Source organism: Anabrus simplex, chromosome 1 (genome assembly GCF_040414725.1).
Source record: "Anabrus simplex isolate iqAnaSimp1 chromosome 1, ASM4041472v1, whole genome shotgun sequence".
NCBI classification, from domain to species: domain Eukaryota; kingdom Metazoa; phylum Arthropoda; class Insecta; order Orthoptera; family Tettigoniidae; genus Anabrus; species Anabrus simplex.
Genome location: NC_090265.1, coordinates 702,356,596 through 702,381,866, shown reverse-complemented (window position 1 = coordinate 702,381,866; position 25,271 = coordinate 702,356,596). Strand labels below are relative to the sequence as shown.

The following is a 25,271-nucleotide window of genomic DNA, read 5'->3' as shown; positions in this document are numbered from 1 at the left end:
TCATGCTAGTGTTGTAGGAAGGTAAAGCATAACCATAGCAAATGACTGGCACTAATAACTCAATTTTTTATTTGAATGACTCTTATCGTTCCCCCCCGGCCCTTCAAATGTATTAAGCACCATTTGCCATTACTTTCTCCTGAGAACTTCACCACTTCTCCTTTTCACATGTTCAGTCATAACTTCAAAATATTATTACATAAAATCTGCTTCATGGTCCGTATCGCACTTCAACAGATTCACAACCAAGTATTTTTTATTTTCCACCTTGTCGATACATTAATTGCTTTAGGCAACTTACTGGTTGAAAGTGGTATATGTTTTGTATATTATTAACATCTTCAGCCACATAACACTGTTTAGATGAAAAGGACACTTCATCTCAAGCATTGATACTTTGTCAATATATGAATTTTTCATGTAAACAGTGTTATGTGGCTGAAGATGTTAATAATATACAAAACATGTACCACTTTTAACCAATAAGTTGCCTTAAGCAATTAATGTATCGACAAGGTGGAAAATAAAAAAATACTTAGTTGTGAATCTTTAAAAATATTACTCGCCAGATTGATTACATAAAATACTAAACAGACAAAAATAATATACACAATACATACAACCAAAACAGTGTAGCACACAAAAAACGAAACACAGTATATTTATAACGAAACACCATGCACCCCAGAAAGACGATCACATCAGTCTGCTGAATATCTTCCTTACATAGGCAATCACTGTAACGAGTGGGGCAGACTCAAAGTGGGAAATATGCCGCGCTAACCCCACCAATGATGTTTTGCAGTAGTTAAGCTGAGTTATTACACGTGTTGACTACTGTACACACTTCTGTACTACATGCTAAAATATGGCGCGCGATGTGACAAGCATGGCCAGCTGTTCCGTGTAGTGAGCCGCATATGTAATACTTAAAATGATAAAATTATTTTACATCTTCTGAATCGTATGGCACAACCAATGCTTGTTTCATAAGAAAAATAATACATTTTGATAGGAATTCATTATAATTCGTATATACATTTAGAACTAAAGCGGATAACACCAATAGAAGTAAAAGCCCATAAGACCTGTAGTCTTTTCTTAACCCTGGTTGCTCTATAGTCCACTAACTCTCAATTTTCTGTCTCTTCTCTGCAAGAATTATTCTTGGAATTTGTTCCCACCTTGTCTGAATAGAGTACATGTTTCTGACTGGCTGCAGACACATTTGTGGTGTAGTACTGGTAAGAGGTGCATGCTGAGCACGAGTGCATCAACTGTGCAGTCCACAGATAGTAAGATAGTATGATTATTTTGATGTTTGACCCACACATGGATTGACTGCAGTTTCAAATACCATCTTTCAAGTGATGTATTCTAAAATGTAAAATCCAGACTTCAATGTAAGAATTTATTGATAATGAAGAATGAAACAGATATTTAATGTTGGACAAAGTGTATTACAGGGAATATTTCTTGATAAAATTTCCAGTTCAAAACGGTAAGAAAAATTCTTTGTTTTATGTTATGAATAGTTGTGTTATATTCTTCTCTGATTATGTTTTTTTACCAGGTGTAAATTCTGTAATGTTGGATTCACAAACTCGTATAATCTAAGGAGACACCACAGAGGTCACAAAAAGTTTGTTTGTGATGAATGTGGAAAGGAGTTCGTTGGAGGATCCCAGTTTCGTAAACATTACGCACAGGAACACCCACCACGTAAGTTAAGTTTATGATGTGTTTATATGTCCACCTTTCTCCTTTTCCTATACTCCCTGCTATGTAAACTTATACACTTAAGGGTACAACCTTACTCTTTCTCCCCTGTTGATACTGAAGGTAGTGATTTATAGTTATTTTCTAACTGTTGGGTTCAATTCAGTGACGCTAACCATACGTTGCTGATACGTCTTACAGTTACTGTTGCACATTGGCACTATACAAGTCGGGCTTTTTTCTTTCTCGTGATTTGCGAGATTTACGCATTGCCACTGTCGTATTATGAAAATAACTAGTGTTACATTTGCAGATATAAGTAAAGCATATTTTCTTTTTCTGTAGAATTATAAATCTTTTTGGGTAATACCAGGTAATTAATGTTGTGGCACGTTTGAATAATGCATCTGTTGACATAGTTGGTGTTAAATGACAAACACAGTATTTTAATATAAAGTTTTCTTTCGTCAAATTGGTATGTATAGAATGCAATTAGGATGTATAAGAAGCAAGAAAAATCTGCAAGAACACCTCCAAAATGGAAAGCACCATTACCTCTATAAAGATCAGTTCGGTTAAAATGGAAGAAAATTTTGCCATCGACCTAACCTAACCTTGTCTTGACATGACTTTGGTATGGTTTACAGACTTAGCCTTTGTGTGTTTCTTATTGACTTATGACATATGTACATGTACTATATTTGCTTGTGTGTATTATTACAGTGTGATTTCACTTTATTCCAACAAGTAATAGCAAATTTCAAGAAGGGAGCTGGATTATTTACACCAGGCAAACACCAAAGAATATGGTTGTAGTAATGCATATATCAAAATAAAGGCAGAAATATATAACATTAAATTGAGGGTGAGAGAGAGTATTTCCTTAATTCCCCATGTAATGTACGTATCAACGATGGAGGTTCCCTTACCCAACTAAATGATCAATCAAGATATATATAATTAAGTCAGTTTTGAAGCGGCAATAATAGTTTCTTGAGATTTCGATTCAATATTAGGCCTATATAATAAAACTCTCACCAAAGAAACAATTTTACACACGTATTACAATTAAATAGAAGTACGGCACAATTATAAAATTAAAAAACATCTAGTATTTGACTACACTCTAAGAAACTAACAGACAATATTAAAGAGACTGCCAAACTGACGAATGCACGCGGCAAGCGGGTGAATCATACCTCATTGTCCACGACCTTGGCAAAAAATATACCCCTGTTACCCTTCCCCATAGCATTTGCGAAGTTTCCATTACTTGCTATGGCGCTATACAAATCGGTTAGCCGCGTCGAACGACGTTTTGTGCGTATTTTCGATAATAAATTTGTTAATTAAAAATTAGCACAAATTGTTTTTTTAATAATTCCTGTAATTCCTAGTTTCAGTCGGCCGCCATTATGTGCACACTGCTGTCGAGTCGACACAGCTCTGAAATGATTCGAAAGAAAGAATAGGGCATGTAGAGCTGTAGTTAGATGCGATCTATATATTTTTTTGAGAACTATATGAACCAAATCTAATAGTGCAGTGCCAGTCAATGCACAGAGTAAGTTTGTTTCAAAGTAACAACAATGAAAACCAGTGACCGTACGCTGTGCAGTTCTCGTTCTCCACAACAAATGACACAGCCCGTGCAGCGTACGACCTTTGACCTCAATGTGTTAATCTCTATAGTCGAGTTAGTGCCGAGGTTTCCATTCCTCCAAGACCTCTCATGACTTGTATGGAATTAGCTTTGCTCCTTTGTGGGGGGAAAATGTGCAGATTTCTGTGATCTTTTCCTTTGTTTTCATGTTTCCATTCGTGTTACTTCCTCTTCCTTCACTAACCTGTCATTACGTTTATCCTATTGTTTGTTCTTTTCATTACTTAAATTTTATTTGGTGTTTCTAGGTTACACTTGTGCCTCCTGTGGCAAAGAGTTCTACAATAAGGCTATCCTTACTCAGCATGTAGCTGCCCATCTAGAAACACGAGAAGTGTTTCGTTGTCCATTCAAGTCTTGCTCAAGGTAAACTACGTTATAAATTTTATATGTGTACTGAAAGCTTGTCTCTGAGGATATAGCCTCATCATAAGAATATGCTTGGGAAACAATCTCTAGAATTATTCTATAATATAAACCATGTGTGGTATTTGCATATTTTCACACCCTCCATACTAAAGAGTTTTACATACTACAGATGTGGACTAGACGCCTTTTCCAGAAAATATAACCATCATTGAGTCCATCAGTTTTTGTATTTGTGATAAATGCAAAATATGCTAAAAATTTGGTAGGCCACACCATGTTTCTTAGGCCCTGTTGTACAGACATCTGACCAGAGATCAATTTAGAACCGAGTTCTGAAAATGAACTGAGATTATGGCTTCGTCGCATTGTACAAAACTGAGCTTGGTTTACACATGTGCAGTTCAAATGTAATCAGAGTTCAGAAAAGTGGACATTGCAACACCGTAAAACAAGTGAAATATGAAATAGCTTTGCCCATTGGATAATACTTAAATGGTGGGATTGACCTGGCTGTGACTGTCAACAAATGAAATAGGAAATTGCTTTGCCCCTTGGATAATACTTACACATTGGATTGAGCTGGCCGTGATTGTCGACAAATGAATGTCGTTTGCAGCATGTACTGGAATTTCTTGATATGCTTTTCTTGCAGCGAATACAGGTGAAAGAAAAACAGATATCCGACTTCCCTCAGTCAACCCTTGCTTTTTTTCTGATCCCCACAGTGTTTGGTTTGCGAAGCCTAGCAAGTCTTTCATTTTCACGGCCTTCGTGGCCATTCTCTTACTTTTATTCATTCTTTGAAGAATCGAGTTGTCACATAGAGCCCGTCGCATGTCCGTTTTTTCCTTTGCGGTACCCGTTACCTACGGCAATATTAAAGGTGTTAAATCATACATTTTGTCATAGTGCTTTTATGAGCACAGCGGAGTGAATACGTAGCTGTCAGAAAAAGGTGAAACAACTCTGCATGTCACTAGCTATCTCATGTTTCATACGTAGCGCGAATTGAACAGGGCAGTCCCCAGCTGGCAAATGAAGCATATTTGAATACATTACATTTTCTTGAGAAGTACTTGGATTGATTTTCAGAATAATCATAGTGCTGAACTTGTAATAGTTGTAGATTTAAGGCTAGGTGTAGAAAATAGTGTAGTTCCATTTTAAACACAAAGTTAATAGCATTATCTCAGAGGATATTGACGCCATTCTATCTTGAATGGTCCATATGGTATTTGAGATGAACCACTTCGTATATTTAAGGATAGGTGTAGAAAACAGCTTAGTTCCATTTTAAAAACAAAGTTAATAGCATTATCCAAGAGGATATTGATGCTATTCTATAGCTGAATAACCCTCTATATCCCAGTAATCAGACATCTGTAAAACATGAATGAGATAATGTAATATCGTAAGCACTTCTTAGAGGTTATGTTGTAGAATTATGTTTCACTGCATTATAAGAAGCGTAATATACGAGGCGTGTTTTTTAAGTAAGATCTGTTTGAAAATAAGTACACAACGAAAGGTTATTTAAAAAAAAGTAAAGTTATTTTCAGAAAGTACATACTTCCCTCTATTTTTTGACATAATTGCCAAGTTTGTTCAAACCCTTATCATACCTTGTAACCAATTTTAAAATACCCTCTTCATAGAAACTTGCCGCCTGCTCCGATCACCAAGAGTTCGCTGCTGTTTTCACGTCGTCGTCATCATTGTAATGGTTGCCACTGAGGTGATGTTTGAAGTGGAAGAACAGATAATAATCGCTCAGTGCAAAATCAGGACTGTAAGGTGGGTGGTCTAAAACTTCCCAGTCAAAACTGCCCAATAAATTGCGGGTCTGACCTACAGTGTGAGGTCTTTCATTGTCATGGAAAAGGACAATTCCCTTTGTCACCATGCCGCGTCTTCTGTTTTGAATCGCTCTGCGTAGCTTTCTCAGGGTTTGGCAGTATGCTTCTGCATTGATAGTGGTTCCTCGTTGCATGAAGTTGACCAACAAAACACCATGCCTATCCCAAAACACCAATGCCATGATTTTGCGCTGGGACAGAGTCTGTTTGGCCTTCACCTTTACAGACGAGTGTGTGTGTCTCCATTCCATGCTCTGTTGCTTCGATTCAGGCGTGATATGCGAAACCCATGTTTCGTCTCCAGTTACGATCTGACTCAAGAAGCCGTCACCTTCTTCGTCATAACGAGTCAAGAACTTCATCGCACACTAAATCTTTGGTTTTTGTAGTCCTCTGTTAGGAGTTTCAGGACCCAACGGGAGCACAGTTTCCTAAACTTTAGGTGTTCAGAAACAATGTTGTAAAGCACTGATCTCGACACGTCAGGAAATTCGTTCGAGATACCTGTTATTGTGAAGCGCCTGTTCTCACGAATCTTCGCTTCAACTGAAGCCACCAAATCGTCTGTTATCAAAGAAGGGCGACCGGAGCGGTCCTCATAATGGACATTGTCATGGCCATCTTTGAATTGTCGTACCCACTTACGCACTTTGCTTTCACTCATAACAGTATCACCGTACACTTTGCAAATCTGTCGATGAATTTCTGCAGCAGACAGGTTCCTTGCTGACAAAATCCGTATCACGGACCGAACCTCTCACGCGGCGGGCGAGTTGATAGTCTTAAATATTTTGAAAGCACAGAACAGAACCGTACAGGTTAGCTACAGAGCTGAAACTGAGCACAGTTGTTCCCGAGGCATGCCGTACACAACGCACGCGCTTGTTGTGATATGCGCGCGAACTACTAGTATCTACAACAAAACGGACCTTAGTTAAAAAACACGTTTCGTAGTAGTATATACGCACAACTACTATAGCTAAAATGTATTAGGTTATTCTTTTGTGTATTTTCTTATGATTTATCGTAAAAACTCATACTCACAATCAGCTATTCTTGTATCTTGAACAGAAAATCACTCCCTAAACTGAGATCAAAGAGTTTGATCGGAGAAATTTCTCCAGTCAAAGTTAATCCTAGTTCAGTGCAAATTGATCTCAGATTAACGTTTATACAACACAGAAATTCGAGTTTAGTGTGAACTGAGATCAATTTCGTCTCTGATCTAAGATCAAATGGTTTATGCAACCGGCCCTTAATGTTTGTAATACGGTAGAACCTCTGTGGTTTTTTTTTTTTTTTTTTCCTAGTTGCTTTACGTCGCACCGACACAGATACGTCTTATGGCGACGATGGGACAGGGAAGGGCTAGGAGTGGGGAAGGAAGCGGCCGTGGCCTTAATTAAGGTACAGCCCCAGCATTTGCCTGGTGTGAAAATGGGAAACCACAGAAAACCATTTTCAGGGCTGCCGACAGTGGGGTTCGAACCTACTATCTCCCGAATACTGGATACTGGCCGCACTTAAGCGACTACAGCTATCGAGCTCGGTAGAACCTCTGTTAACTGAAACAATTGGGGGGAAAGGATTTCAGTTAATCAAAAGTTTGGATAATAATTTTAGTGTTATTTTAAGAGGTTAGGAATCTTTTTTTGAAGGTCATCGTCATCATTTTCATTTTCCCTAGTCCAGCTCCTGCCAGGTCTGGGTGTTGATGGCACTTCTTCAGTGTTGCCTCTCCTTCTACAACTCCCCTTCAGTAATTGTATTCCAGTCCAGTCTTCCTTTTCTTATACTGTTCTTGACAAAGTCCATCTATCTTGCTCTGGGCCTCCATCTTGCCCCCTTTCTTTCTATCTTAGTCTCCAACACTTGTTTTGGTATCCTTCCCTCTTATATCCTCTTAGCATGTCCAAACCATCTTGATTTATTCTTCTCCATCCTATCACTCACTTTGTCTACCACTACAGTAGAACCTCAATAATACATTCCTATACTACGTTTTCCCGAATTATTAATTCAAATGTAAATTACATGGTTCCGCGAGCATCCTAATTAAATCGTGTAAAAGTTCCACATTATCCGTTCCTCGAAGAACCGATTTCCCGGATCAACCGTCCAGAAATTTCAGTCCCATCAACGCTAAATCCTTGTTCATGCATTTTTCAAGAAACTGTATCTCACGAAAGAACGGCTATGGCATACTTACAGTTCTTGGTGTTAACGTCCCATCGTTGCGAATTAGAGCAAGTACTATACTGAAAAAGCGATCGGCGTTGAACTTGCGTAAAGGACCATCTTAGCATTGCATTTGGGTGGTATTGTTTAGAGAATCCTCGGAAATCATAAAGTAGAGTGTGGCCACAACAATCGGAAGGTGAAAGAGCACATTTCGACAGCTCTACAGCTCTACTTGAAGGTGGAATGAGTTTTGTCAAATGTTCGTACTTGTAAAACATCTGCATTATGTCCAGGGTTAGATGTTTTGTTTTTTACTTTTTCGATTGTATCGCTGAACAGGTTTTCGGCACTTCCCTCAGGGAATTGTATAGTCACTGAGCTTTCAGGCAGGAGTCGAAACTGCTTCTTCTTAACACAAATTTAGTATTTTAATATGATTATGTTATTGAGACCGGAACAGATGTTGCACCTTACATACAAAAAGCCATGGGAGGTTTTGGGATTGCCTGTTACTGTTTTGGTCCTAATATAACACTGGGAATTTTATGTTATTGTGTTAAAATGTTATAAAAACTGCTGTTGTTTTATTTGCACACATTACATTTAAAAACTTCATTATCATTTCCCACTCGTACTGACTTGTACAGCGAGCGCGCTTTCCTGCTGAGCTCAAGGTCACTAATAACTGTAATTTCTGAAGTTTTGATGATATTTTTTCTCTTTCTAATTTTATTGTGATTAGTGATGGGCAGAATCGAATACAGTAGAATTCCGCTGTAACGAACACCAGTATAACGAAATTTTCAGAATAACGAATAATTTTTTTGGTCCCTTCCTTTTTCCCTATTTGTTGTATGTTAAAATATTTCATTTTAACGAATTTCGTAGTTTCAGTTTAACGAATTAAAACTGAGCTCTTTTCTTTACCAGTTTGACCATATTTTCTCAAATTAAAACCAAAATTCATCCTGTTTTATGACCAACATTTTTCTTGTTACATTAATTCGTTATTCAGACGATATGATCGCCATTTTCCATACATGCACCGTACGCGATCGAGAAGGCGTATTTTGTGTAACCAATACGCTTCGCCCAGTTCTCACATATGGTATGGAACTTATTTGGGAAAGACTAACGGTGTCCGACCTTCGAACTATTGAAAATGTAAAGGCCAGATTTCTGAAACGAATACTGGGCATCTCCAGGATGTCACCATCACGATTTGCGTATGAATTATCCAAAGAAACTTTTTTACGGGAAGATTTGAAAATAAGAATGCAGCTTTCACATACGCAGCGAGTAGTAGTTCTCCAAGAGAGAAAGAGAAAACAAGCAAAAATCAGCCTGGATTTTTATTCAGCTGATGCTATGATTGACCGCAGCTGGACCGGTCTCCAAATAATGACGTGAGAAGTGCTTTGAATAGGCTGGCGGTACATGAGTTTCACCATAGTCTATGCCGGCAATCAGACTTTCATGAACCGTCCCTACATTGTGTGATAAACATTGCGATCGCTATCATTTCAGCAAGTGCAACAAGAGAACAAAATCTTCACTAGAATATGCGAAAGATTAATGTATTTTTTCTTTTAATGCACATTTGTACGCTATTAAATAAATAAATACCGTATTTACTCGTGTATTAGACCCCCTCGCGTATTAGACCCCCCCCTGGCTTTTCGAGACGAAGAAAATGAAAAAAATAAATCTCGCCTATAAGACCCCCAACATAATTCGTCAGAGAACGATGACGATTCCGCTTCGAAGCGGATACAAGTCTTATTGCAGCACTGATGACATTGCACAAATTTGTGAATAGTTTCGTCCGTACGACCTACGCAATGAAAAACGTGTCAAATCCATGCGTTACATCTGTGTTTCGTAGTTAAGAAATGTCCACCTCTTTAGCGTAGGTCTACTGCAGCTCTGATGACGTCGCACAGATAGGTGAATAGGCCTAGCTTCGTGTCCGACCCGCACATTGCGAGCATGCATCAGTCATGCTATATGTCTGTGTTTTGTAGTTAATAATGTCCGCCAGCGTAATAGTTAGCACAAGAAGTTCCTGTTTTCCGGGGTCTGACTTCGATTCCCGGTACTGTACTGCCAGAGATTCACGAATGGCAGGAAGGTTGATATGCGGTAAAAGCGGTACATGTAACTCCCCTCCACTGGGGGTGTGTCTAAAAAGAGCTGTACCACCTCGGGATGAGGAAACGAGTTTACTTTAGTTGAGAAATATTCGCGGTTGTTGCTATTTATACAGCAGGCGAGATCATTAACAAAGTGGTCGTTTAACATCTCGTAACTCGGGCCAATATAGGTAAATATTTGGAGAGAAGTAAGTTTAAAACGTGATAAAGGCTATTCAACTAAAACGATTGTTTTACTCGCCAACGTACCTAACAAATAATAATAATTTTATGTCCCCACGTACTTTGAACGATTTTCGGAGACGTCAAACAAAACATGCCCGGGTATACGTTAATAAAAAAAGAGACAACGAACGTACAAAATTAAACATTATGATAATAAAACGCATTACCGCCACACCTGTAGATATCCATAAATACGGCATATTTTCCTGTTATTTTTTTTTTCATCGAACTTTTGGCACTATCAAGGCGATAATATACGATACCTAACCTAAACAATGTGGTCTGTCTTATCTCATGGACAGCTGTTTACGCAAATGCTGATGTGATAAATGTAAAGAACAAGCATGAAATATACTTAAAAATAAGGGTCTGTGTTTCAACAGCCGCAGTTATCAAAAGAATGTTTCCAGTTACTATGTATTACATTCGGAAGTACAACTCATAACATACGCTAGTTATCAGCTGATGGTTTGGCATGCCTTCTACAGCACGACTTTATTCGGAAGGAGTGGCTTCTGCTGCATATACACCAACTGCGAATATCAGAGACCATCTGGGAATAGATTTACGCTGTTTAGACTCTATAGTTGGGAACGAAATTATTTTTGAAAGGTTCAAAAAGACAGGACCTCGTGTGCTCTTGATTGCAGTGCATGGCTCAAAGAGAATGAACAATGAAGCATGGCTGACGCGACTGACGAGAAATAGCAGTGAAGATGACGTCACTTAGAATGCCGACACGCCGGTAGCAAGGCAGGGAAGTTGGCGGCGCAAGGCGATAATTCAAATGAAAGCAGTGATCAAGTTTACTGTGTGGTAGGCCTTCTGCTGAACTGACAGAGACAAATGACTGGCCATCAAGTTCTTTTGCATCAATATTTAATTATATGATAACACGATACCCTTATCCCTTTCTTCTATGGGATCGAGTATGAAGTGAGACGAATCTTCGTAGCGAGTTTTTACGGCCGTATGCCCTTCCTGACGTCAACCTCACCAGAGGAATTAATGAGATTTAACGAATGACGTGATATGAGTAACTAAAACGGACTTTTATATGTACCGTAGGCCTAAAAGTCGTGTTCACCATTTTTTGTCTTTTTATGTTTAGAAATACTGCCTTCCGATGAAAATAGCCAGTATAACTTAAATACATTTAAAGTTTGTTAAATAATAGTATAGAATGTTTACACGTACAATTTATAGCTCTTTATAACCTAGAAGTCATGTGTTCGCTGCACAAAATTTTGATGTTATCGCATATTGGACCCCCCTTCATTATTTTTGGCTGTAAAAGTGGGGAAAAAAGGGGTCTAATACGCGAGTAAATACGGTATGCTTCGCCTGTCATCCAATGTAAGACGTCACTCTATTAGCTGAGTAGGAGCGCCAAGTTTGCAATCCACCAATGAACGCTACGCTTTGCGCAACCAATAGGCTTGGCCCATCAACCAATGTAAGACGTCACACTATTGGCTGGGTAGGATCGCAATGTTTGTAATCCACCAATGAACGCGACGGATGCATTGCATGTTTCTTCTTCGTATTTAATTCGCAAAGCCTATTCAAAGCTTAGCCAACAAGGAATACAAAGCCTGCTCATTCGCAGTGCTCTCTTCAGAAACAGTGTCCGCCTGGCAGTGCGCGCCTTGACCACTGCAGCGCTAGTATACCACCTCACATCAGCACTCACTAGCATTGCTAACGGCAGTTAAAACCAGCACAAACTTATCTCTACACTATACTTCCTGTGTATTATATACGTTACTGAGCAGAAAATAATAAATGTTCACCTTTTACCCCTAGGAGTTCAATTCAGCTGTGTATTTTCATTTCAGATGGCACACATAACTGTCGAAATTTATGTCTAGCATTTAAAAGGATATAAGGTCTGCACTAGATATTTTTACTACCGCACCGTAGATTTTCAGTGAAAAGGAACGACTTTAACTATTTTCCTTGATATTTTCTTCTCATAAATTGTTTTTCTTCTCGAGAAGTATTCTCGGCGATACTCATCTACCATGCCATTCGCGTAGTTAGTGACAGAGGGATGCAGAAACTTCTGCAGTATTATTCTGCTTTGTTCCTCAGGATGATCACTTATCCCACACTGTAGAATAGGACTTTTAGCAACACGTGGCAACAGTATTTCGGATAATGTTTGTGCTATTTTTGGACTGCCCAGCGTTACCGATAACATTTCGTCCCTTACTTGCCCCAGTTTCATCAGCAGTGAAACAAGACTTGGCTCTGGATACCTGAGACGTGAGACCACCTCTGTCTTTGAATTTTATTAATGACGTTAGTGGAGATGGACTCTGGATACTACTAATTTTTTCAACACAATCTTCACATGGCATTTGGTCTTTGACAACTCTTACAAAATACCCTCCAATATATGCCATTGCAGCACTCGACGGAGCGGTCCCTAGGGTTCCATAACTTATCCTTGGTACCACTTACACAACAGAATAAGGAAATTATTATCATCAGAACAGGAGCAATAATAATAAGTAACCTAATTTTTGCCGTCACATGGTCTGTGTATTTACTGTACCATACCTTGTCTGCTTAGGCCTATTGCTTTAATCCATAATTCCCTAGTTGGCTCTTAGCAAGGGAATTCATGGAAACTAGTTCCAAGAACTTTATTTCTAGAGCCTTGTTCACAAAAAGGAACGCAGCAGTACACCAGTGTAATATGATTGACGTATTTTAACAATACCTTGATTCCAATTTGGTTAGTGTGTGAATTAAGCCGAAAGTGTCAGGTTCCAATTCATCCTCAATTTACAAGAGTTTACCCATTTCACATCGGATGGTAAAATGATATTCTGTGACGTTTGCAGCAAGTGGTGAGTGAAACTTGTTTTATATTTCCCCATAACGAATTATTATCAATTTAGCAAAATCAACACGGTGTTTTAAATAATGCATATTAAGATAGTAAAACTGCAGCTGTCTAAAAATATTGTAGAGCCTATTTGAGAGTCTGTTTTAGGCAGCTAAAATAACATTTTAGTACCTAAAAATCCGGGGTCTAGTAATCACTATATCAAGAAACACAAACACCAGTCCCCGAGCCAGAAGAATTAATTAGACGTGATTATAATCACCCATCCGGCGGCAATCGAATCCGGGACCTTCTGAACCGAAGGCCTCAACGCTGACCATTCAGCCAAGGATTGGGACAAAACAAAATCATTATTGACTTTCATTATTTCTATCAGTATTAACATTCAACTTTCGTAGTAAACGTCACCAGTAAGCATACAACGTGTAGAAATACCGCCAACCGAGGTGTTCATGTGAGGTTGAATTGCAGCGCCTCTAGCGGCAAATATAGCATCCACAGGGCGGACAGCTATGAGTGGCTATTGGGCAGGCTTTGTATTCCTTGTAGGCTAAGTTCAAAGCACTTCTCACATTCTCTTTGACTTCTCATGTCATTGACCGGTCCAACTGCGGTCCATCAGATGAATAAAAATCCAGGCTGATTTCTGCTTGTTTTCTCTTTCTCTCTTGGAGAACTACTTCTTCTTGCTGTTAAGGTTATATCATTAAACTTGCAAAATTCGTGTGCATTTCGTTAAATAAATAAGTAGGTAGCGTACATACCATCGCAAATGGATAAGCAGAAGCGACAGCAGTTTTCGTTGAGTGAAAAACGTAAAATACTTGCGGAAGTAGAGAAAGGCGGAAAGAAAGGAGATGTAGCGAAGAAGTATGGCATTAGCCCGTCAACACTTTCTACGTTTTTAAAACAGAAAAGCAAGATAGAGGAAAACATTGATGCTGATGCCCTAGGTCCGCAGCGTAAGATCAGGACAGCCGACTACAAGGAGGTGAACCAAGCCGTCCATACGTGGTTTGTGGAAATGCGGAGTAAAAACATTCCAATAAATGGCCCACTGATGTGAGCGTGCGCGATTTTTCGCACGTTCGCTTGGGTCACCTGAGTTTATGGGTAGTGCTGGTTGGCTTCATAGGTTCCGGGAGAGATATGGCATATCCCACAAAATTATAAATGGTGAAGCTAACGATGCCCCGAAGGAAGTTGCGTCTTCATGGCGGCTGGAGACTCTAAAGGATGCCTTGAAAGAATATTCGCCGGCAGACATTTATAATGCAGACGAAACTGCTTTATTTTATAAACTAATGCCGAACAAAACCCTTGATTTTAAGGGAAATAAGTGTTTCGGGGGCAAACGTTCAAAAGAACGTATCACGGCTCTTTTGTTCACCAATTCCACAGGGACGGACAAACTGAAGCCTCTCATAATTGGGAAATTTGGGAAGCCAAGGTGCTTCAAGGGGGTGCAACATCTGCCCTGTGAATACAGGCACAATTCTAAGGCATGGATGACATCTGTGCTATTCAAAGAGTGGTTGTTGGACTTGGAACGTCGGATGAATGCCGAAAAGAGGAGAATTCTTCTATTATTGGACAATTGCTCTTCTCATAATTGTGTGCCTCGCCATTTGGAGCATGTAAAAGTTTTATTTTTGCCTCCAAATACAACTTCAATTCTGCAGCCGCTGGATCAGGGTATAATTCATGCAGTAAAGCAGCATTACCGAGCTCGTGTAGTCCGTCGAATGCTGTGCAACGTTGCCACGAATAGAGCCATTAACATCAATATATTGGGAGCAATGCAGATGTTTAGTGCTGCATGGAAATCCCTGAATGCAGACATCATCACAAACTGCTTTAGAAAAGCTGGAGTGGTTTTTACAGAAGACGTCGCAGAAAGTGAAGTGTTCGATGATGTAGAAACCGAGGAGAATTGGAAGCGTTTGTGTACAACATTGGATGTGCCATCTACGGTAAGTCTTACCGACTACATCAATGTAGATAGTGATGTAATAGTCCACAAAGAAATCACAAATGAGGAAATTGTGGAGGACATTATGAATGATAGAGATCCATGCGATGAGGAGGAAGAGGAAGACAGCCCCCAAAATGATTGTGATCGACAGAGCTTGACTCTGCAGCAGGCAACGAACATGGCACGTAGCCTTCAAGATTTTCTCGTGTCACGAAGTGATGTGCCAGAATCTGTTTTAAATTCATGTGCAGTGGTTGGTGACTATTTGGAACGAGCTTTTGTGTCTGGATCTGTTCAGAAGAAAATCACAGACTTTTTCAAAAAATGATGTTCTGGAACAGTGTGTGTAGACTTGCTGGTACAATGTAAAAATAGATTTTCTGAAAACATCTGCCGGTACTGTAACTCTTATTATTATAATGGTATTTTGAAGTTATATAGATCCTGAAGCTGATATAACAGGGCAGATGACCTCGTAGTTCTGGCCCTAAAAACAACAATAACTAACGGATATAATACTAGGTGAGTTCTTACGAATTGACTTATTTCAGTATAACAAAATTTCAGTATAACAAATTAATTTCAGAGGTCCCCAAAATTTTGTTATACTGGTATTTTACTGTATAATGCATTCAAAATCTGTTGAGAATCGATACTTACATTCAAAACCCTATTCTCGAGTTCAACATAACCTTTAAAATTCGATGTAGGCCTTATTTGCGCGGTACAAGATTTCCAGAAACTGATTACGAACAATATACCGGTGACCAAATTACAATAGAAGATGAAAAAAAGGGATTTTGCCATTCTGATGGGCACTTTTGTACCTAATGTGCTTTATTTTATTAGATTGGAGAATTAAATACTACTAGTGATCGATTGGTGATTGGCTTGGCGTTATTAGATTTTTTGAAGAGTTTGGCTGATCAAAGTTCCTGAACTGAAAGAAGGTTGTTGAATAATTCAAATATTTGGGAAGTGAAATAATGCAAGATGCAAGGTTGAATAAGGAGATCACCACAAGGGTACAAGCAGGAAATACATTCCATCAGAATGTAAGGAACCTGCTGGTGAGGAACAGAAAAGTTCCTATGAAATGTAATGAGATAATGTTCAAGATGAATTTATACCCCTACATTAACGTATGCATCAGAGACTTGCAGGTTGGCAGCAAGAAATGAGAGTCAAATTCAGGCCAGTGAGATGAAGTCCCTGGGGAGTGTGGTAGGGAAGACGAGGACAGACAGAGTAAGAATTGTTGAGGTCAGAAAAGAGATAGGGGTAGAAAAACGAAGTGATATGATGGAGAAGAGTAAATTGAGATGGATTGGAGATGTTATGAGGATGGAGAAGGGAAGGATACCAAAATAAGGGTTGGAGGCTAGGATAGAGGGAAAGAAGGCAAGTGGGAGACCCAGAGCAAGATGGATGGACTGTCAAGAACAGTATAAGAAAAGAAGTCTGGACTGGAATAAGATTACTGAAGAGGAGTTGTGAAAGGAGAGGCAATGGTGGAGAAGTGCCATAAACACACAGACCTGGCAGGAGCTGGACAAGGGGAAATGAAAATGATTTCTCAATATTGTCATTTGAAGCCTCTAGTTGGATTTGCACTTCCATATTGTTAACTGCCCAGATCACTATGTCATCTGCAAACAACAATACAGTTCAACCTGACTTGTACGTATATCAAGGGGAAGAGAGAAAACTACTTGTAACTTAGAATTACTTAGAAATCACACTTACACAATACATCACATATTTACTGAAAACCCAATGGAATAGACCTACATGTGTAAATTCTTGCAAATAAATTACACATTAAGACAGAAAATATTATTTTGAACTTGGTCCAGCCTTAAAGACATCACACAGTTTGGCTTGTTTCACTTTTCTTGCATTAAGAGTATAAACCTCCTTTTGCAAACTTAGTGATGAATTCAAAGCATTTTCACTACAAATTTTTGCACTGATGTATCCCCTACACATATCGATTGCACTTAACACTTCACTCAGTTCAGGTGTTTGAAAATTCAAGTCGTTATCTCCATCTCCAATGTCACTATCGCTTGTAGCTGGTCCATCACCGCCGCGTTGTTGGCATACATCAGCAATAATCTCTACATCCGGTACTTCTCCACATATAGCCAGATTATCATTGAAATGTACAAAAGTATCGAATTCTACACCCTCCGGTGGCGTTAGCTCATTGCCAGACAAAACTTCGTCCCCATAATCATCATTAGAAGAAGCCTCTTCTAGTAAGACACCAGTTTTACGGAAACAGTTGCTGATTGTGGAGGATGACACCTGCTTCCACGCAGCTAAAATAAAGTCCATGGCTTGTAGCAAATGGTAAAAATGTAGCCCGGCTGTCATGTTATTTGTAAAGTTATATTAAATGGGAAGTAATGAAATCTTACTTGGAGTGCATATTAGAGGAGACGTGTTCATTGCGAAGTCCAGTAACCCACCATCCCACCCGAAGAAGTATATTTACTTTTATAACCTAATGCAGTCTGTTACATGCCATTTTCCGCCATCTTCATTTCTGAAGTAGGTACTTGCATTCCTATTGGCCATTGCGAATTGGCACGTGATGCCGTTGCAGCCAATAATGTTAATCATAATCTGTTACCAACCCCAGCACAATAAAAGCACAAGAAAATATAACATGTTAAAGCAACAATGTACAATACACAACACCAATGAAGATATGTGAAACTTACCTCAATGTAGAGGGGGATAGAGGGTTGCTGCTGCCTTGAATAATTCGTGCACCCAAACGTAAGGTGAACGAGCTCTTAAACAGAGATTCGGCAAGATAACCATGGAAGAAATGTTTCCTCCTGCCGAATCCCGGAACCGAGTAGCTCCCATGCTTAAGATGACGCCACCGGTTTTCTATATTTTAAGTATGCACGGGAGGGCAATTGATGGGCATCACTCTCCTGTTCCCCCTATTCACGTGACTACTCTTTTTAGTGTCCAGAAACTGAAGGGAGTGATTCACGCGAAGGTGCACGAATCCCTCGTCTTCCAGACAATTATACGCCCTCCAACAGTCCGAAATAATTGTGGTGCCTGGGAGGATCCACTCTTTAATTACGGATAATAAGGTGTCTTTATCCCTTTTTTCGACAGGAACAACAAAGAATTTTTCAAGTTGTCCCTCTCCACGCCTCCGAAGAGCTACTGTCCTTCTATGGGCCTGCCTCGATTGTACTTCCTCTTCCCAAACTTGCTTTTGTCAATTTCTACGACGATGCCTGGTCCTCCATTTTTTATTTTTTATTGTCGTCGACCCAGGCTATACAAACTTCCCTACAAAACTTTGACCAATCAACAATAGTTGGATCAGAGAAACCTAACTCTAATTTCACAATAGGATCGAGGGGTTTCGGTAGAAGACACCACAACACGGCAAGGAAACCAATTTCATACAAGCTCAAAGTAGATCCTTCGAAAAATGTGTTTTTTCTTGCACTAGCAAACCAACTACATCGCACACCCCGTTGGATTCTCCGACATCGAAAGCTTATCTGTTCAACTATTTTGCCACACTTGATCACACGTAAAGGAACATCACATCCACAGTTTTCACAAACAGTTTTGCTGGATAGCAAACCGTGACGTTGATAGAACTTGACTAAATCGTTTAAATTGGATTTATATTTTACTAGCAGATGTACCCGTGCTTCGCTACGGGATTCTCAGAAAGACTGACTTTGTGGTTTTCCTAACTGAAATCAACATAGGTCATTATAAAAACGTAAGTATGAAAGTAGCGATGCTATCGTATAAAATACTCGATCAAATGGAAGGCCGCACGTTTTATCACTTTTAACGAACAGTGCTGCGGTTAGATTGCAGTGCCAATCTAATATACATCAAAGAAAGGACAATAAGTTCCACCTTTTCAATACTATGTATTGTGTGAAAGTTTTACATTACAGTTAAAACATCACAACTTTTGTACATTCGGTACCGGTTTCGACAGATTCCCTGTCATCATCAGCCGAGAATAATTAAACAAAGACAAGTAATAGTCCAAAGTTCCAGAGCTGGGATGACCAGGCCGCAGATTGCCATGAACATTCATCTCTCATTATTCCGCTAAATATGCACACTGTTCTTTCCAATTAGTGCCTCAGAGTAGGGCTTGAATAGCCCGAATGCTATGATGATCCAGTGTGTTACGTACCAGTAGTATCAGAAAATTTATAAACCCGGGGAATGGCATGCTAAAGAAGAAAGTTATCTAACTCCCCAGCTACTTCCCATCAATATTGAGGCAGGCTGTTACACTCTGTCCGACTGGGCGAGTTGACCGTGTGGTTAGCGGTGCGCAGCTGTGAGCTTGCATCCGAGAGATAGTGGATTCGAACCCCATTGTCGGCAGCGCTGAAGATGGTATTCCTTGGTTTCCCACATTCACACCAGTCAAATGCTGGGCCTGTACCTTAATTAAGGCCTAAGGCACTCCTAGCCCTTTCCTATCCCATCGTCGCCATAAAACCTATCTATGTCGGTGCGACGGAAATCAAATAAAAAAATACTCTGTACGCAGCAGTAATCCTATCTACCGGAGATGAGGGGCAACAGAAGACACAAAGCACATCACGACAAACAATGGTCAATGTATTGTTGATCATTGTTATGAGCTTTCTATATTGTAGGCCTACACATTTAGTTTTCTTTCGACTCTGTGATTTGTAAAATATTTTATACCGTAAACTGTAGTTTCTTATTCTCCGACTTTACATACCAGTTTTCATTAAATACTGTTTACCCATTTTCTCGTTACTCGGCGCTAATATGGACTTAGTAACAAAAATCAAAATTCATGAATATCTTGGTGATCATAGCCAGTACGGTAACAATGTATGAATAATAGGAAATAATAGGAAATTTAATACTATATAACCTTAGTTATCTAGCATTCTTCGACTACACTTCTAATAAGAAATATTTGAGAATTACATTTTAGGCCTTCCCCTAAACTACCATTTCACTCAGCGTGAATAAAATAATTTACAGCCTAGACTATAACGACTTATTTCCTGACTTTGCTTTTTTTGCTAGTTGCTTTACTTCACACCGACACAGATAGGTCTTATGGCGACGATGGGAGAGGAAAGGGCTAGGAGTGGGAAGGTAGAGGCCGTGGCCTTAATTAAGGTACAGCCCCAGCATTTGCCTGGTGTGAAAATGGGAAACCACGGAAAACCATTTTCAGGGCTACCGACAGTGGGATTCGAACCTACTATCTCCCGAATACTGGATACTGGCCGCAATTAAGCGACTGCAACCTGACTTTGCGTACTGATTTTCGTCAAGATAGGACTACTAATAACAACAATATTTGAGAATTAAATTTTAGGCCTTCCCCTAAACTACCATTTTTCTCAGCGTGAATGCAATTATTGATAGCCTAGATTGTAGCAACTTATTCCCCAACTTTGCATACCCATTTTCTTTAAAATACGACCACTAATAACATAAATAGTTGCAAATTCAATTTTAGGCCTTCCCCTAAACTACCATTTTACTCAGCGTGAGTAAAATGATTTATAGCCTAGATTGTAGCGTCTCATCCCCCGACTTCACATACAGATTTTCATTAGACCACTAATAACATAAATAGTTGAGAATTCAATTTTAGGCCTTCCCCTAAACTACCATTTCACTCAGCGTGAGTAAAATGATCTATAGCCTAGATTGTAGAGGCTCACCCCCCAACTTCACATACCGATTTTCATTAAATTCTCTTCAACCGTTTTCTCGTGATGCGTGTACATACATACATACAGACAGACAGACAGACAGAAATTACGGAAAAGTAAAAAGTGCATTTTCTTGTTACTATGGACATGACCGATACAGAAATACCATTATTTTCAAATTCTGAGCAATGCACAGACAAAACTCTTATTTTATATATATAGATTGCAAATTCTGAAGAACTGACAACGCAACCTCCACAGGCAGCCATTTTTCCATTCCATGTATAAGGAATCAACAATCGGCAAGGAACTCATATTGGACGGAACGTCAGTAGGGCATAAAAATACACAAGGAGCTTGCAATTCATATTACAAACACTAGACATCATATAATGTGCTGCTGTCGTGACATCATTGCAATCAATGCTGATAAATTTCTCTAATTATTATTATAAATACATTGCGTAACGAACCCCATAAAAGACCAATCTTGTTTCCACAGGAACGGTCTTGTCCACGGGTCCAGGGCCGCATTGCGGCTGTCCACGGCAAGAATCCTAACCGTCCAGACCAATGGTCTTGTCCACGGGTCCAGGAATGCATTGCGGAGGCCCTCAGCAATTAGTTCCTCCACAGGTCCAGGGCTGCATCGCGGCTGTCCATTGCAAGAATCCTAACCGTCCAGACCAATGGTCTTGTCCCTGGATCCAGGGCCGCATCGCGGACGCCCTCAGCAATTAGTTCCTACGTACAGAGGTTGTCAGCACTTGACAACATCTTTCCCTAGAAGTCAGCGAGCGTGTAAATAAATGACAATCGTTACGCGGGTGTGAATGTCAAACGACAATCGTTGCGCGGGTGTGAAAATCTTGACAGCCGGGCTACAGTTTTAATTAGCAAATTAATGGAGAGAGGTTTATTTCCTGCATCACTCAGTGCTATTAAATGTCGAGCGAGCATTTTTCTATAATGCACTTTGAAATTTGCAGTGATGCCCAAATCAAGCAGTTGTAGAACACTGGTACAATTAGGAGGGAAAAATTCAATTCGGACATACTCCAGAACGATTTGAGGTGGATGTGCTGCACATCGATCCATAAGAAGAAGGATCTTCTTCTGTTTCTTTTTCATTTTAATGTCCAATTTCTTCAACCACTGTTCCCTTGGGTTCATATTGCGTAGGTTTTGTTTTCGCACCTTTAAAACACCTCGGATTCTTCGATTTTCCTATCACAAGTGGAGGAAATTTGTTAGATCCGTCTGCATTGGTGGCAAGAAGTACTGTTACACGAATTTTACTTTTTTTCCTTCCATGGCATGAGTTTCCTTTTTCAGTTAATATTTTATTAGGAAGGAGATTAAAGAATAGGCCGGTCTCATCACAGTTTTAGATGTTTGGAGGCTGATAATCGCTTACGATACCCGGCAGAACCTCTTCTTTCCAGTGTTGCACTGTGACGTCGTCCGTAGCTTTTGAGTCACCGCAGATTGTTCTCCCTGTGATTCCATGATGATCTTGAAATCCTTGCAACCATCCTGATGAAGCCTTGAAATCAGCTGTGATACTCATCATTTTAGCTAAATCTATCGCCTCTGCCTTCAGCATGTCTCCACTAATTAGTAGAGCTGCAGCCCGCTTTTGCTGGAACCATGTGAAAAGTGATTTCTCCAAATCTACGTACCATCCTTCTTGCTGACGGCTGCGTTTTGCTGATTTTGAACCCAGTTTTTTTTTTAAGAACTCATTCAAAATAGCGTTACCCCCTGCGGGTGGGGGACGTACATGTAGAATACATCCGCGGTATCCCCTGCCTGTCGTAAGAGGCGACTCAAAGGGGCGACCAAGGGCTGATTGAATTAGAACCATGAAACTAATTTTGAATCATACCATCACGCGGGGAACACCATAGGTTGCCTGTACTTGCGAGTAGTACCACGAAATTAGGTACGAAATAGGTTTGTGATTAGTAACAGTAAAAGCCTGGCCTGGTGGATTCCAGTACCCGTGCGTCGTACCACTATATGAGCAGCACCGTGGGTCTGCGTTGCCTGTGATTAGTACCCACTATGCGAGGAACACCACGGGAATACCGGCGCCCGTGTTTAGTACACCTAGGTGGGGAACCTTCTCGGTTTGCGTTGGCTATGCGTTGCGCCATTGTGTGAGACACACCATAGGTCTGCGTTACTTGTACTTATTGCAATACTTGTGAGTAGTACCATCTTTTGTGGAACACCGTGAGTCTTCGCTACTTCTGATTAGTACCCCAACATGACACATACCATGGTTCTATTTTACTCGCTACATGTACCATTCTGGGGGGTCTTAGACGTGGATTTTGCACCCCATTTAGACTGTTTTGAGTCTGATCCACTGTTTTTTTGTTTGTTTGTTTGTTTGTTGTTTTTGTTTTTTTATTTTCTTTTGTTGGGTTCATGTCCATTCATTCATTCTTCATGACATATTTTATTTGTATTTTGGTCAGTGGATGCCTTTGAAATTTTTGTTATTTCATTTCGTACCATTAGGGGCCGATGACCTTCGATGTTAGGCCCCTTAAAACAACAAGCATCATCATCATCATCAAAATAGCGTTTCTTTTACTGATGACTGTACATAGCATGGTCTAAGCAATCCCTAAGTCTGAATAAATTTCTGTTTTTGTTTTGTATGGATTAGCGTCCACTTCTCGTATAACTTTTCCTTTTTCTGTTCTCCATGGCTAATCAAAAGCAACTGAATGACAAAACTACTGTTCAACAGTAAACACCAGATACCGGCATCATGGACATTTCACTTCACTGTTGTTCCCACGAAAGAAATTCTCATATTCAAACAAATTTACTGTATTTTCTTTTGTTTCCGCACCAAACCGTCCACTTTTTAACTTTAAATTAATCTATGGCGGCGTGTCGAAAACGACGAAGGTAGAGGTGGAGCGAAGGGGAGTCGTCTTTGTTAAGCCGCCAGTAAGTAAGGGTCAGTAATGTCACTCGGCGAAACTCTTTGTGTTCTGTTTCAGCACCGAAACCCGATCACTCTACTTCTGCATGCCAACAAAGAGGAAACTTTGTAAATGCAGTAGGTCCTTTTAAAAAAGCACGTTCTCATTACTGTTACGCAAAACTCAGTCATATTTCACTGACATTAATACGTATAAACGGATTACGTATAAATAAGGTTTAATTATCACGATGTTAAATTATATTTTGCCGGGACCTAATGGAAATTACGTACAAATACGAATTGCGTAGAACAGAGTTACGTATAAAGCAAGTTCAACAGTATTTTTGTATCCCCTCCATATGTTGCCTTTGTTTCCTTTAGATTTTCATCCATAACCATTATGAACATAAGTGGAGACAATACAATTCCCTCTCTTAAGGTTGCTACACGCATTACTGTATAACTGTGCGATTTAACTGCAATGATGAACTGCGCAGTAAAACTGAAGGCCCTATAGCGTCCACATGGTACAGTTAGCTGCATTGATCAACAGTTCTCATCAGACATTTATCAAAGCAACATGCCATCGACGGATGATGATGACGTACTAGTGGTGCTGGGCGTATGTGTGTCCATAATGAAAAATCAAAAGAAGACACGCAGCATGTGGTCTAAAGATTGGCTTCTACAGAGAAAGCAATATTCAGATGTAAATTTATTAAATGAGTTCTGCTTCGTACTGAAAGATTGGCACAATTATTTAAGAAAGGATGAAGAGACTTATCTACACCTTCTATAACTGGTTACTCCGTTTATAAAGATAAAGGATAACTATGATGAGACAAGCTATAACTCCTCATAAGAGATTGTCCGCTACCTTAAGATATTTAGCCACGGGTCGGCCATATGTAGATCTGAAATACTCTACAAGAATATCGCCGCAGGCTCTCAGTTATATTATTCCTGAAACCTGTAATGCACTGTATCAAACTTTATGATGCGAATATTTGAAGGTAAGACATACAAACACTTCATAAATTAGCTTCCTCTGTGGATCAGCGGTAGAGTGTCGGCCTCCGGATCCCAAGATAGCGGGTTCAAACCCGGCAGAGGTAGTCGGATTTTTGAAGGGCGGAAAAAAGTCCATTCGACACTCCATGCCGTACGATGTCGGCATGTAAAAGATCTCTGGTGACACATTTGGTGTTTACCCGACAAAATTAAATCTCAGCCATAGACGCCCAAGAGAGTTTCGGTTTACTCGGTCTGCCATCTAGTGGGGGCCTAGAGTAAAACGGAACGTCGAAATTGACGAGCAGACAGCCAGATGGCGTCAAATTGAAATGTCTGCACACGGTAGCTGAGGCCATACGATTATTATTATTATTATTATTATTATTATTATTATTATTATTATTATTATTATTATTATTATTATTACTTCATAAATTTAGAAATATATTGTTAATATCTTAAAGAAACAAATACAAAATACAAATAATACATACGACACTGGTATGAACAGTAGGCCTACTCACTTTCATGCAGTTATACAGACTACATAGCAACATGATATAAAAATCTTGAATACAATTAGTAA

The 25,271-nt window shown here is 39.6% G+C and overlaps 1 protein-coding gene across 7 annotated transcripts in view; it reads left to right on the top strand.

Moving 5' to 3' along the window:
• LOC136857361 (uncharacterized) overlaps positions 1-25,271 on the top strand; it is a 169,166-nt gene that overhangs the window by 91,206 nt on the left and 52,689 nt on the right. For all 7 annotated transcript variants that reach the window (XM_067135977.2, XM_067135976.2, XM_067135981.2 and 4 more), the window contains 2 exons: positions 1,574-1,722; positions 3,631-3,748. In XM_067135977.2, the coding sequence (XP_066992078.2) occupies positions 1,574-1,722; positions 3,631-3,748 (267 nt within the window). The remainder of the gene's footprint in view (positions 1-1,573; positions 1,723-3,630; positions 3,749-25,271) is intronic.